This window comes from Dermochelys coriacea, chromosome 12 (assembly GCF_009764565.3).
Source record: "Dermochelys coriacea isolate rDerCor1 chromosome 12, rDerCor1.pri.v4, whole genome shotgun sequence".
NCBI lineage: Eukaryota > Metazoa > Chordata > Testudines > Dermochelyidae > Dermochelys > Dermochelys coriacea.
In genome coordinates this window covers 16,594,358-16,608,907 of record NC_050079.1, presented here as the reverse complement: position 1 = coordinate 16,608,907, position 14,550 = coordinate 16,594,358, and the positions used below count along the sequence as shown (strand labels likewise).

The window sequence follows — 14,550 nt, the reverse complement described above, 5'->3', positions numbered from 1 at the left end:
GATCTCTCCAGGAAAAAAATACATGTTCAGAATTCCCCTCCTTGTTGTTAAACCTTCCATGGATTTATTCTAGCCCGCTTTGCTGATATTCCGTCTGTCTTTCTAGCACAGGACTCATCCCTCCACACAGTTTAACTATTGTTTTGTGTGTGTGTGTGTGTGTGTGTGTGTGTGTGTGTGTGTGTGTGTGTGTGTGTGTGTGAGAGAGAGAGAGAGAGAGAGAGAGAGAGCGCGCGCACATTCTCTGACGCTCCTGTCATCTGGAACAACCTTCCTTTGCCTTGTCAGTCATCAAATCTTCATTGATGATATTTCTTCTACCTTGCCTGCACCTCTTAATTTCTCTATCTCTCTGCTATTTACTTTCATGTATTACTTAGTACCAGGAAGTGTTTTGGGATACACATGGTATGAAAGATGCAACACAAATAAAGTTGTATTGTATAATATACCATGAAGGATCATAAATAAGCAATGCTGTTTGAACTGCTGTCAGGATCCTGGAGTCATCTGCCAAAGCTGTTGAAATGTAAATGAGTTGCTTAAACTGACCTTTCCATGAATTTTGTTCTTTCCCCCCACTCTAGTCGTGTACACATCACTGAAGCAACGCTAAATCACCTAGGCAAAGCTTACGAAGTGGAAGAAGGGAATGGACACCTGAGAGACCCATACCTTAAAGCAATGAACATCAAAACCTACTTGGTAATTGACCCAAGGGTATGTGTCTACATTTAAAGTGTGTGTTTGTGTTTTAGTTCAGGAATATTGTGTGTGTGTGTGTGAGAGAGAGAGAGAGAGAATGGGTCATTGTGTGATTTGAATGCAGGACCTCTGGATCTAAAAGCACGTGCCTGAACTGTTTGAATTAAAGGTCCAATAGCTTGAAGGCAATAGCTGACTTACAAATGTCTTGCGTAGTCCAGCCGCTAGAGAGGGACAAAAATGCATGCATATCTATTATTTGATGTGTGTGTGTCATGCAAAGCAGTTTAAGGATAAAGGCTTTGCATAAAGCTAAACTATATAATAATCCTGAATTTCAAAGGAAAAACTCTGCCATAAAGTCCATCTCAAAAATGTCTGAAGCTCCTAAAGCAAATAATTATGAAATTGATCTGCCTGCTCTCTCTGAAGGAAAGCTTGTTTTAAATAGCATTCAGTGTAGGACATACAAGTAGCTTCGCCATAGATGCCTCAGTAGCCAAATGTTAACCATTCATTTATTACTGCTGTCCCCAGAAAGGGATGTTCGAGGGTGATGGTCACACATGAATATTTGTTAACTACTGAGACTGTCTGCCCAATAGAGATCCTCTTTGTTCCTTAAAGCCTTCCTCAATCCTCCTCTTGTGTGCCAGAAGTGGAAAATTCATCCACATCTACAAGGGTTCTCTAGTATGATTAATCTCTGAATTAGTGCCAAGCTGGGGCTTCATCACCATTAGCCCTTCCTCAATAAGTCACACTGTTCACTCTTTCATTATTACCCCAATACACTCCATTGCAGGATGAAGTGCTAGCGTTACAAATGAAACAAAGGGATGCATCTAAATCTCCTCCTATAGTTCATGCTTTTCTCTGGCTATCTGTAAACAAGCAAAATAAGCCACTTGGGTGTTTAACAGTTTTGAGAGTTTTATGATGAAAAGCAAATAAAAAATCAAAAGAAGAGAATCTGGGGCACTCCTGAAATACCATCTGAGACTGGGCTCTGCTATGTCACATCCAGAGCTTGGCTTGTGAAGTTTATTGCAATGAAACCCAACAGTTCCTGTATTTCATTGGGTTCCCCGAGCATGGATTACGTGCCCTTGCAGTCAATCCTGAGCTTCCCTGGGTATGCTAGTGCAGTCAGGGCTGGCTCAGCACTGCAGACAGAACAGACATCCATCTAGGGTAGCAAAACGTTAATTAACTGTCAATAGCAAAACTGTTAATTAACTGGATGACTGTGAGTAAACATTTGCCATTTTGTTTATGGAAGTAATATGCCTAGAGCTCGGCTTCTTTAGCTTTTTCTTGTACACAGACCCTGTTGACTGGTACCACTGATCCTTCTTTATTATGCCCTCGGAAATATGAAAGTTTTGTTCCTGTTGAAACCTAGCTCTTGCTGTTCTTATGTTCCCTGATAGGAGTTCTGTGGCTCAGGTAGCAGAGACTCTGAAGATGATTTTATCTTTGTTGTTTTGATTAGTCTTTCTATCTAGGATGCTTTATATAACCTCCATGTGTAACTCACTCATTTCTGTATTCTGGGTCAATAGCCCTGAAAGCCATTCTTTAAACACTGATCATACTGAAGTGCTGCAGTTTGCTATTAAATTCCCATTTAACAGATAGAAGTAAGAAAAATGAATAGCCAGACCAGAGCATGCAGACACTTAGAGCATCGGTCAGAAACTTTCTAAATCTGTTAGGAGCCATCTTTCTCTCCTCCCCCCCAAACTGTTGTTTGTTTTTAGGTCCCTCTGCTCTGGTTACTTCCCCTCTTTTCTCCCCCTCATTCCTCTAACTCAGCTGAAATCTATATGCACCTTGGGGTGGAGTTACCACTTGGTGTATCTTGTGGTTGAGCTGAGTACCTTGGGAGCAAGAAATTTATGTTGGTGAGCGAAGCAGCTGCCCGAGTCCCCAGCCAGGTCCCATGAGCTACTACTGTGGCTAGCTACATTAGGCATTACTATTGGAGCAGGGAGGGAATGTGGGCAGCTTCAAGGAGCTCCTCTCACTGCAGAATGTGTTTGCAGAGAGTGTGGGAAGGGTGGGTCTGGTGGAGCTCTCTCACTGTATGTTCTAGCAGTTTTACTGGCTGAATCTTTCAGCCAGGATCTCTCCCCAGTCCCATGATGCTTCCTTTATCTTTCCAGTGTTGTCGTCGATGCTGTGAATAGAAATGAAGAGAGAGATCTGGGGAGTTTGCTCCCCTTTCTCATAGCAATTCTCTTCTTTGAAAATCATCTCCAGCTGGGGCTCAGGAGACAAAGTCTGATTGCACGGGAACTTTCAGCTGTTCCTTTGCCAAGTTGTACATTTTTTGCTCACACCCTTTTTCCTGCCAAAGAATGGCTGCTTAGCCAGATGATAGTCCATTTCATTTTGTTGACAGCTGGCTGAGGTGTCAGTTTGCCTTTTGTCTCTGAGGAACTGGTTTGTGCCTGCTTTTCTGAAATGGGAACATGTCTCAGGAATGTCATACAGTAGACATGCAACTTTACATACAACATCGTCACACACGTTTTACCAGGACAATAATGATCAACAGATTGAGTTTTCAAATGATCCCTCATAAGGCATTCTTTGTACAAAATCATTTTACAAAAGAGTTTTGTACAAAGGGTGAATGTGGGGATATGAACTGTCACGGGCCGTTTTTCAAATTTCTCTCTTCAGTGATATTGCCAGAACAGGCCATTCAAACTGTTCGTAATTTAAATAATATGATCTTTGCCACCCACCGTGCAGTTAAACTGGTATTCTGAAAAGCGTTTTGGAAAAAAAAATGGCACCATAGTATATTCCAGGTTAAATTTTCTCTGTCTAGACAAGCCCCAAATGAAAGTATATTTTTGTTTTTTGTCCCTAAACTGCTAGTCCTGAAAACTCCACTTGAGATCTAAAACCAAGCTGGGGCCTTTCTCCCTTATGCGTCATCAGTAGTAAAGAGTCTGCAGTTAAAATTTAATTTACAGTTAATACCTCAGCCAGAATAGAATTGAATTCCCTCTTCCATAGCTCTAAATTATATCCTTAGTACTGTTTGTTTAAGTGCCATTGATTTCTATGAAGGTGGTACTGAGAGCAGAATTTTATCTTGGTCAGTAAGGCAAGCAGATAGGACTGTGAATATACAGAGCTGGATGACTGCTCTATGGGGTAAGAAAGGTGCCTTTTTCACAGATCACATTTCTGACCGTAATCATGCTTTTTTACTGAGACCAAAATATCAGTGTGTGTTCAGCGAACAACTGAGAGTTAGAAATTCTATGAAATGTTGAATAAGTAACAACCTGCTTTTTCTCTTGCATGCTTGGTGTCTAGTACTTATTACCATACCTAGATACACTTCCTTACACACATGTTGTGTACAAATACAACACAGTTGTCAGATGTGCTATTTTTTTAAAAGGTACATAACATTTCCAAGGGAATGTAATATTCCCCTCCCCCGCAGCTTTATGGGGAGGTGAAGTGGTTTGTGTGCTACTTATTTTTACAACTTCCAAATAATCACAAGAACTCCTAAGATCATAAGAATGGCCACACTGGGTCAGACTAAAGGTCCATCTAGTCTACTATCCTGTCTTCCGACAGTGGCCAATGCCAGATGCTTCAAAGCGAATGAACAGAACAGGGCAATCATCAAATGATCCCTGTACAATCTCATTGATTAATAATAGCTTGAAGCAGTATGCAAATTTTTATCTCCCTGTAATTAGTAACTGAGGCCACGTAATTCCCTTTAAATCCAAGTATCCAAAGATTGGAAAGAAAAAGAATTAGCAGAAAACAAATCAAATGATCTTCTTCAGCTATTTTAAATTACAGACTGGATACTACAAAAACATGCAGGTGATTGGGTGCTTTACACTATTCTGTGATTAGATTTTTACTGGCACACTATGCTGTGTGTATACTCATTAGCGGGATTTGATATACCTCCATTAAAATGGGTCTTGCACTCCTGGAGATGCCTAAAATGTGGGATATAATTATTCATCAGTGCACTATCTGAGATCTGATGCTTTTATTACCCCAGTTATTCCTAATGTGTCAGCTGCTTTTGGTCACATGAAAGGGCGATATGAGGCTTTATATGTTCCTTTGCTACACATTCATGGCAGAAGGCCATAATCTCTGTTGCAATCCAGGGCTGAGCTTCGTAGAACTCTGTCCAGCTTCCTCCCAACCATTGTGTGGGTCCCTCTGTGTCATGTACCCAAGACCTTGTGCTTATGGTCTCATTCTGCCTTGACTTTTTCCTCTGACAGTGAGGAAACCCCTTCATCTGTCTGCAAGGCTCTGCGATCTCTGATAATGCTACACATGGTCCAGAAAGCCAGAAGGTTGAATCAGAGCAGTTCAAAGCAGGGAACCTCAGGCAATTCAGTTTATGATTTGCTTAAACTAGAGTTAATCAAGACCAGGGATGGGGAATCAAGGATGGCACTCTGGCTGATGTATTTAGTGCCATGTCCCTGGAGACCAAGGTCCTACATAGCTGTGTGGCTCTCAGGTACAATCCAACAGAGCTTCAGAATGCAGTGTACTTTTTTTTTGGAATGTAAATGTGTGTCTCTCTTACTTTTAGTCTAAACAGCAGATGTTGAATAATCATCTTCCTAAAACACGAGTGAACGATGGGCTGAAGATGCGTGCCTCTGTCCGTATGACACGTTATTTGGAGTCCTGGGGAGCAGCCAGGCCCTTTGCCCATCTGAACCACAGAGAAAGTGTCAGCAGTGACTCCTCAGCTCCAAGTGGGAGACAAAGAAAGGTGATGGTTGGATTGGCACTGCATAGTGTGTGTGTAGGTGTGTGGGAGGGGGGAGTGATATCCAGTGCAATGCATACACACCCATAGCTTTAAGCAGGAACAGAAACACTGAGTTCAGGAAGAGGGCACCAGAAAACAAAACAGGGATAGGGAGTACGAAGCAGGAAGGCAACATACATACACATACACACCAGTGATCATATAACCACATCATAGAATCAACCCAGAAATGAATGGGCCAGTGCAGATAACCGAGCACAGGATGAATGGAAAGGTTACTCATGTAACAAGAGGATTGTTGCATCCTGCACCAGCTTCAGTTTCTGGATCAATTTAAACCGTAGCCCCAGTCTGGAGGGGGCCACGACTGCTTTTCCCAATGGGAACCCTAATTAGCTTGACAGTGCTAACGTGAAGAATAAAACAGGATTTATTCATCTTTTCATACTCCTGGAATTTCAGAGAGGATTTTAAAGGTAACAATTTAGGCTCTGATTCTGCCAAGTAATTAAGCCCATGCCTAACTTCAGTGCACATGTAAATTCTATTGATGTCCGGCTTTATTTTAATTAAGTGCTTTGCTGAATCCGGGCCATGGGAGTGCAATGACTGTAAGTAAATAAATCAACCAACCATCAAGCTCATCGTACTGAGAGAGGTGATGTTGTCTCCAGTTTATCAGTTATCCTCTGTCCTTTTTGTATCTTAACTTTCACCTGAGGACCCACTAGACCCAAAAGAGATCTCACTTTAATGTCTCCTCTGAAGGATAGCATCTCTAACTCTGCAGCATCCTCTTTTCCCCCTCACTGCTTACATAACACCAAGTTACGATATGGTGTTTGAATCTTTGGTCTTCTGGTGCTGAAAAGTAAATGAAAGAGATGCATCTTGCTCTCAGCTAACCCATACTTATATGCTAATCAAATACCATGTAATGCTGTACACAACACCTCTGCAGCTCCTCTGTGTCTGCTTGCCTACTGGGGAACAAAGTGCTGCAGTATGAGTTGTCAGTTGAGTTCCTCCCCCTTGTGCTGTATCACTGTGTCTAACTAGCTTTCTCTTACCAGCCATATAAAATATTTTTTCCAGTTTATGCAATGTATAACTCACTCACAAATCCTCTTGTTTAGGAGATACCTTTGAATTCTACAGGTCGTCAAAAGACTTCAGATAGGTGAGTCCAGCACCATTATTATGTACTGTGTGGTCCCATTACAATTTGATATGCTGTAATTATGTGACTTTATTAAAACAAAAAAAACCCCTAGATTGGCAGGAAGACCTATTGTGGTAGGCACTGTACAAAGAAGTAATAAAACAGTACCTGCCCCACTCTTTCACTCTAGATAAATTTCAGATACACTGCACCTGCTTCTGTTTAGCAAGAAAAATATTGGATCTTGGTTGAAGAATAACTTTGGTTGTAAGTTAGACGTGTTTAATCATAGAATCATGGAATATCACGGATGGAAGGGACCTCAGGAAATCATCTTGTCTAACCCTCTGCTCAAAGCAGGACCAATTCCCAATTTTTGCCCCAGATTCCTCAATGGCCCCCTCAAGGATTGAACTCACAACCCTGGGTTTAGCAGGCCAATGCTCAAACCACTGAGCTATCCCTCCCTGCCAAAGTGACATGGGAGGGGGTCTCTGGGAACTGAACTCAGGTCCTAGGCTAAATATCTAACCACTGGACCATCCTCCCGCTAATACAGTGGTTATATGAGCCTGAAAATCGTAAAACTAGTTTTGAGCTCTGCATGGTTTACTTGTTCCCTACTTGTGTTCTGGTGTGACATAGTCATCCCACTAACTTGTCAGGGACAGAATTTTTCCAGGCAGACCTCCTACACCCCCTCTTTATTCTCATTCACAATAGCAAGCTTTGGCGATTTCTTTATACATACTCTGTTAGATGAAGTTATTGTATGGTTCTCCAGCTTGCAGGGTACATCATTTCAAGATGAACTGGTGTCTGAGACATTTAAAATATCTCATGGTTGCATATACAGGCTGCATATCCATCTTCAGTAGAACAATTTCGTAAAGTACAATTTTTAAATGTTGCATTTAATCACAAGATGCTTCTTAGCTGCACTTATGCTTTATTAGGTTAGAGCTGACTCTTTCTGAATGATGGATATTGCAGCTAATGTCTCTCATGAATAACCAACCACACCAAATTTGGCCTTTGAGACTTCTCATGAAAACTTCTTTAGGAAGAGATTTTTCATCTTGACAAAAGGCTGCCTTCAAAATAATTTTTGTCTTGAATGATTAATTTGATTATTGTTAATCTGCTAGAGCTGTTGTATTACATTAAATGTCTCTCTCTCTGTGTTAGTCTGCATGGATCTAGACAAGAACAGTTATTTTCCTCTTCACTTGTAAACTATAAGTGAGTTCCACTTTTCTTCTTTTACTTCTGTATTTGTTCTGTCACTCTGGACGCCCTATATTTCCTCACTGACTCCATATCCTTCTTTTTACAGGAAAGTAAGTGAGATGCTGTTTGTGTAAGGAGGGAGGGTAACTTTAGAGAAATTTATACTTTTGTGTGCCATTCCTTTTTGATTTTCATATTCGCAGTAATTGAGAATATTCCCAGTAGTTTTTAAAAAGTTTTGTTTGAAAATTTTCAGAAAATTGACATAAGGTAATTGTATTTTTGCTTTGATAAGCCCTGAGTTTGGCTTCAGTGTGTAATAAAGTATTGGAATTATTTATATTTGTTTAAATAGTTTCTTGGGTTTATTTTGGAGATCATGTTGTTGTTCTGATATATTTTTGAGGATATTTGTAATTAAGTGACAATGATGAATAACCATAGCAGTATGTGAGAGCTACACTGTGCATATATTCTACAGCATGTTTTGGAAGTCTGAGTAAAGATGCATCATATTCATAAGCCAGAAATTGATTTGATGCTTAATATTGTCTGTCTGTCTGTCTCTCTCTCTCGATTTAGAAATACGTCCCAGAAGGGAAGAATGGAAGAAGATATTTATGATGAAATGATGTCGACCATTGAGGGTCTCAGTTCGACTAAGTATGTAATTTTTTAAATTGTTTTTCTAGGTTTTAAAAGCAGCTCCCCTTTTCTCCACAGAGAACCTGCATTCTCAATTTTAAAGCTACACGTAAATGTCAACTTTCAAAATTTTGTTTGTTTGCTTGTGTGCTTGTTTTTAACTTGAGTACAGTGGGGATTCTTTTGTGTTAAAGTACAGCTTAATAATATAGTTCCATTGTGAAATTCTCAGCCAGGTTACAGAAAAATGTTCATTTGTGAGAAAACAAGAAATTGTAACTGAAAACAGATAATCTCCAGTACAGATGTTGAATACTACATTTTAACTGTCCCAGCACATTCAATATTCTAGGCATCTCCCAGCACATTACACAATAGTGGGCTGAATACAGGTCACAGGAAATGTGGGAAGGTCAGAGGGTGAGGCAGCTGGGGCACACATGTGGGCAGAGGTCAGGAGCACATGGGTAACTGCTGGGAGCACTGCAGATATGACTCCCATGGCTGGTTCACTGAGGGTACATGGAGTATCAGTGCTAATAGCAGGCACAGCAGTTGGCACAATATATCTGTAAAAAGCATATGAGGGCTGTATTTTATATATTTTAAAATGAATTCTAGCATAGAAATTCCTATGATCTATACAAACATAGAATCATTTCAATTGGGAGGGAGCCATCCATCCCTTCTACTGGGTTATGGGAAGACTGATATACTTGTACTCAAACCATCCCCAATAAATGGCAGGTATTTGCAGGGTGAAGGCATGGGTGACCTAGTATCTCTAATCCATCTCTAATATCTCTCTTTACCCTGTCGTATTTATGACAGGGTACCCAGCCAAGAAGGTTTCAGACTGGATTCCTTTTCTACTGATGACTGTACTACCAAAGGGATAACTAAACTGGTGCAAAACCATGAGATGCAACCATGAGATAACTAAACTGGTGCAAAACCACTAGTGCAAAACCACTGATAGTTGAAATGTAAAGCCTCTTAAAGTGCTTTGTCAGCTGTTCAGAAAAACATTATACCATGATAAACAAGTCATTAACTATGTGAACAATGGAATCCAACCTGAAACATACGATTTTTGCATTCTGTTATGTTAGTTTATTGCATACATTTTGTATAACCTATTTCTATTTTAATGCAGACCATGGTATAATAACTCAGATGACTTCTGTGGATTCTCACTGTTTTTTGTAGAATCTGGATTGGAAAAAGAGGTTAGTAAGAGATTAAGCAATCTTTTTAGTTATCCTAAGTTACAGTTAAAGGACTATGTGTACATGGGAGCTGAGAGCATGCTTCCCAGTCTGGGCAGACAGACACACACTAGCTCTGATTGAGTGTGCTAAAAATAGCAGTGTGGACACTGTGGCACAGGTGCTGGCTTGGGCTAGCTGCACATGTCAAAGCCCAAGCTCTGGGTCTGAACTTGGGTAGCTAGCCTGGGCTGCCATGTCCACATGGCTATTTTTATCACACACGTGTCTGTCTGCGGGGACTGGGAGCTGCATTGTAGACATACCTTCATAGAAACATGAAAGGACAATTGAAACTGAAATTATGTTCGTTCCTATATTGGGATTCCTGAGGTGACTGCAGCCCCAAATGCATCTTAGATGACATGATGTAATGCAGATCTCTTGGTTCACTTGGCTTATTCCCTCCTTCTTGGTAATGTTGTTAATATGGACTAAAGGAATCAGTAAATAATCTAGGGTTAAACCTTGGCCCTTTAAAGTCAATGGACGTTTTGGCAGTGGGTCCAGCATTAGTCTGAACATCTTTTATTATAAAAAAGCAATGAGGTATTTAAAAAGTGTCTTTACATACATTGTAGCAAATAGGATTCTGCTTTCCATGATAATTTCTTTATACATCAGTATGATATTTGGTAGGTACCGTAAATACTCTATATGAATGGTAACATTATCCTTGATACTTAAAACATCCTGAGTCATAGCTTAAATGGAGGCAGGATTGAATTTCAAATGCCCTTATGTATACGATATTTTACCATTCTAGTCCTCGCCCTTTCCCAAACTCAGGAGGACTCGCAACCCATCCCTGTACCCCCCAAAAATAAGAGCCTTCACTGAACCACTGCAGTCTGAGGAGAGCCCTGGTTAAACCCAGAGTGATTCACGCATATGGACACATTCATGAGGAATATGTATATATAGTAAAACTTGCATCAAGAGCCTTCTCGGTTTGAGGCTGCTGTCAGTGTCCTCAAGGTTTCAGTTCAGTTTTGAGTAGCGTTCAGTTAAATGAACTTCTCCTAAAAGTTGTTCTTCTGATATCTCGTGTGGTAGTTTAAAACAGATTTCACTGTGTGTGTATTAATCTACTCACACAGGATGGGGCCCCCAATCACTATGATAATATAAAGAAAAGGAGGACTTGTGGCACCTTAGAGACTAACAAATTTATTTGAGCATAAGCTTTTGTGAGCTACAGCTCACTTCATCCGATGAAGCTCACGAAAGCTTATGCTCAAATAAATTTGTTAGTCTCTAAGGTGCCACAAGTCCTCCTTTTCTTTTTGCGAATACAGACTAACACGGCTGCTACTCTGAAACCTATGATAATATAAATAGTCATATAATCAACTCGTATAGTAAGTATTAGTTTGGAAGCTGACTTACATGTTGTGTAATGATCCGTTGTGCAGTTACTGCACCTCATTAGGTGTCCCCAGCTGGTTAGAAATTGATTCTGTTGGACTGGGGACTTTTTCTTCAATGATGCCTAACTGTACATTTTATCTGGTTGGTTGGTTTCTCTTCACATTCTTGGCTTAATAGTGCGGTGCAAAGATACTTTGTGGTAGAATTTAAAAAAATACAAGTAGCAGATTACAAAAACAAACTCTAGAATTATTCTTATTAAATTATTACAATCTTTGTTTCAGTATCGCACCATCCCCATCCCCGGACTGAGGAGTTACTTTGGCTGTGCCAGTATTGTGTTGCTCTGTATATTTATAATACAGGTGTTTGTCATGCCAAAGTAAGTGTGTGGTGTTTTGCATTTCTTTATATTTTAAATGGATTCTCTGGATCAAACGCTGCTTGCATGTGAGCAACACCTTTAGCTCTTACGGATCATCCTGAAGGGCTGTAGCTAAGGCTGTCTACACTTAAACCGCTATAGTAGTGCTTCAGTGTAGACATGCACTACTGTGATGGGAGGGGTTCTACTGTTACTGTAGTTAATCTGCCTCCCCAAGCTAGGTCAATGAAAGAATTCTTCCATAAACCTGGAGCTGTCTTTGCCGCGGGTTTGATTGGTTTACGTACGTCTCTCAGGATGTGGATTTCTCATATCCCTGCATGATGTGGCTGGGTTGACCTAACTTTTTAGTGTAGACCTGGCCTAATAAGTTACATACATACACAAATACATATTCATTCTTAATTGTGACATGCTCTTTGTTAGTATGGTGCATTCATAGGTAGTTTTGCACCTCAGCCTGGACAGCTGCACTAATCTAAGTGGACAGTGTTTCCTTAGCAGTGTGTTTTAGCTATGCTCAGTATACAGAGGGAGAAGATCTATTAAGTAAGGAAGTGCATTTTAGATTGTTTTTCTGATCATCACCTTAATCACTGAAGATGAACAAAGGAGAGTAGGGTTAGGCAGTTTAGGAGGGTTTGAAGCCTGAATCTGATGTGGAAGGAAAGAAAATCAATGAAGGGGTTTGATTATGTAAGTGACTAGCTCAACGATACAGTGTAATCTTTGGGGACTACTATACATTCATATTGGGAAACTACTAGACGTTCTTATTGTTGTAATCATTAGAAGAAATTAGTTGTAGCAGTGGCATCTTGTGTAGACTGGTGATAAGATTTGCGGAGGCTAGCGAAGACGCAGTAGATCAGTAGAGATGGCCCAAATTTTGACAAAGATTTAAGCAGTCAGGATGGAGACACCTTCAGATTTGCTTGGAGGAGGAAGACCAGATTTGGTGAGAATTTGGATCATGGGAGAGAAGGGCAAGACACGTGTAATTGGCTGTGGAGCAGTAAGGAAACTCTCACCACAAATATCTCTTGTAATAATGTTAGGATTATGAATTAGGTTAGTAATATTAGCTCTAGTATTCCTATCCGATCATGGATACCATTATTAATATAGTTGCTTAATCTGATTCTAAGGTCAGAGAAGGTTTGTTAAATGGCTCTTTGTCACAGCTCGGAGACAGCTGACTTTCCCTGGTATTTTAAATTTTCTGCCAGGTCTGTTTTTCCCTGCTGTGACACTAATGATGGTGGTGTGGTTTATCCATGGGGTAACAGCACATGATTTCAATGAGAGAGTGGAATACCTGAAAGTGAATCTTTGCCAAGAGAGGGCAATAAACGTCCATGGAAGGCCCTTTCTCATGATCATGTAATGCCAAAAGAACAGCAATGATATTTATTTTAGTTATGGGAAACTGCATTAGTGACTGTTGCTTGGTTAGTTGCAATTTGACTATGACAATATGCATAACACTTCTGTTTAACTTTGTTCTCCTCTCTCTGTTTTAGAACCACAAAACTAGGACTTTCATTTGGAATTGTAGCAGTCATAATTGTGCTTATTTTGTGTGTGTGTTTTGCTGATAAATGCCTGGTAAGTAAAAACATAGGCCAACATTTTCAAAAGCGGATGGCTAAAGTTTGGCATCTAAATATAAATGACCTGTTTTTCAGAGGTGCCGAACTTTCGTAAGGGTTACAGATACTCAGCACTTCCCACAGTCAGGATATTCATATTAGATGCCTATAAAAAAATTAGGACTGAATGTCCAGCATCTGCATTTGAAAATTCTGATCATAATTTTTACATGCTGTTATACAGCTGTAAACACACTTTTAACTGGATTTTTAAAAAGTCCTTTCTGTTCTTGCAGTCATATTTTCTGGGGGTTTTACCCTATGTAGTGGTAATCCTGAGTATGGATCCTGTAGTTTTCTGTGCTGAAACTGACATTAAGTGAAAGGGAGTTTTGAGTGCATATTGATTTTAGGACTTGATTCATATAAGAATTCATAAACAAATAAGAAAAATGCAAATTCATGAATGTTGTAATGGTGGTGATTCCATAGCTGGCTGAAGGGTAACGCTCTTAAAGTTGGACCTAAGTAAACCTAGAATTCTAGAAAGTAAAATGACTAGTATTTGAATTGACTGTGCTGTGGTGCACAGGTACATTACCAAATGTATGCAAACAGTGTTTTTAATAAAATTAAAACTGGCTGCACAAAAACAGAGTGCAAGTCCTATGATGTACAAAAAGAGACAACATCCTCCAGTCCAGCCTCCCCATCACCCACCCCCAAATCAGCCCTCTGATTTGGAAATGCCTGGGAGAACAGGGGAGCGTTACTGTGCGTCCTTAAGGTCACTAAACTTGGCTGTGGTGGAACAAGGAGGGAAGTGAATTTTAAAGCTTTGTTGAGAACTTCCTGCCATCAGCCACTCCCAGCATGGCAGATCTCAGCTACCATGAAAAAAGATGTGGAAAGAGATGGTTCTCTTAGGTAGCCAGGGCTAAGCCATTTAGGGTATGTCTACACTGCAATTAAAACCTGTGGCTGACAGTCCCAGCTGACTCAGGTTTGCAGGTCTTGGGCTGTTTAATTACAGTGTATAGACCTTTGAGCTAGGACCCTGCGAGGTGGGAGAGTCCCAGAGCTTGGACTGCTGCCTGAGCCTGAACGTCTACATCACAAATTAATCAGCCACTTAGCTGAGCCCTGTGAGCCCCAGTCAGCTAGCAGAGGCCAGCCGCAAGTGTCTAATTTCAGTGTAGACAAACTCTTAGGCCAAAATACTGCATTCACTGCACCCTGATATATGAATGGTAATTTTGTTACAGGATTAAGTAGCAGACCCTTCTTGAATTGCATGTATTGTATTGTATTCTGCTGAGCCACAGGAAGGAAGAAAAAAGAAGAAATCCATAACCAACATTGCATTAGGCTTGATTTTGGCAGCTGGGTACTACAAA

General features: G+C 40.3%; 1 protein-coding gene and 1 long non-coding RNA gene across 4 annotated transcripts in view; one reads left to right on the top strand and one right to left on the bottom strand.

Moving 5' to 3' along the window:
- The window catches only part of ADCY7 (adenylate cyclase 7), a 119,282-nt gene that overhangs the window by 90,978 nt on the left and 13,754 nt on the right, over positions 1–14,550 (top strand). For all 3 annotated transcript variants that reach the window (XM_043494964.1, XM_038368412.2, XM_043494963.1), the window contains exons 10-16: positions 588–720; positions 5,315–5,500; positions 6,637–6,680; positions 8,475–8,555; positions 9,694–9,766; positions 11,461–11,558; positions 13,085–13,169. In XM_043494964.1, the coding sequence (XP_043350899.1) occupies positions 588–720; positions 5,315–5,500; positions 6,637–6,680; positions 8,475–8,555; positions 9,694–9,766; positions 11,461–11,558; positions 13,085–13,169 (700 nt within the window). The remainder of the gene's footprint in view (positions 1–587; positions 721–5,314; positions 5,501–6,636; positions 6,681–8,474; positions 8,556–9,693; positions 9,767–11,460; positions 11,559–13,084; positions 13,170–14,550) is intronic.
- On the bottom strand, positions 8,925–14,201 carry LOC122456285. Its single transcript, XR_006275094.1, has 3 exons — positions 11,129–14,201; positions 10,072–10,922; positions 8,925–9,749 (listed from the first exon to the last, which is right to left on the bottom strand). It is a non-coding gene; the product is annotated as an uncharacterized LOC122456285 (long non-coding RNA).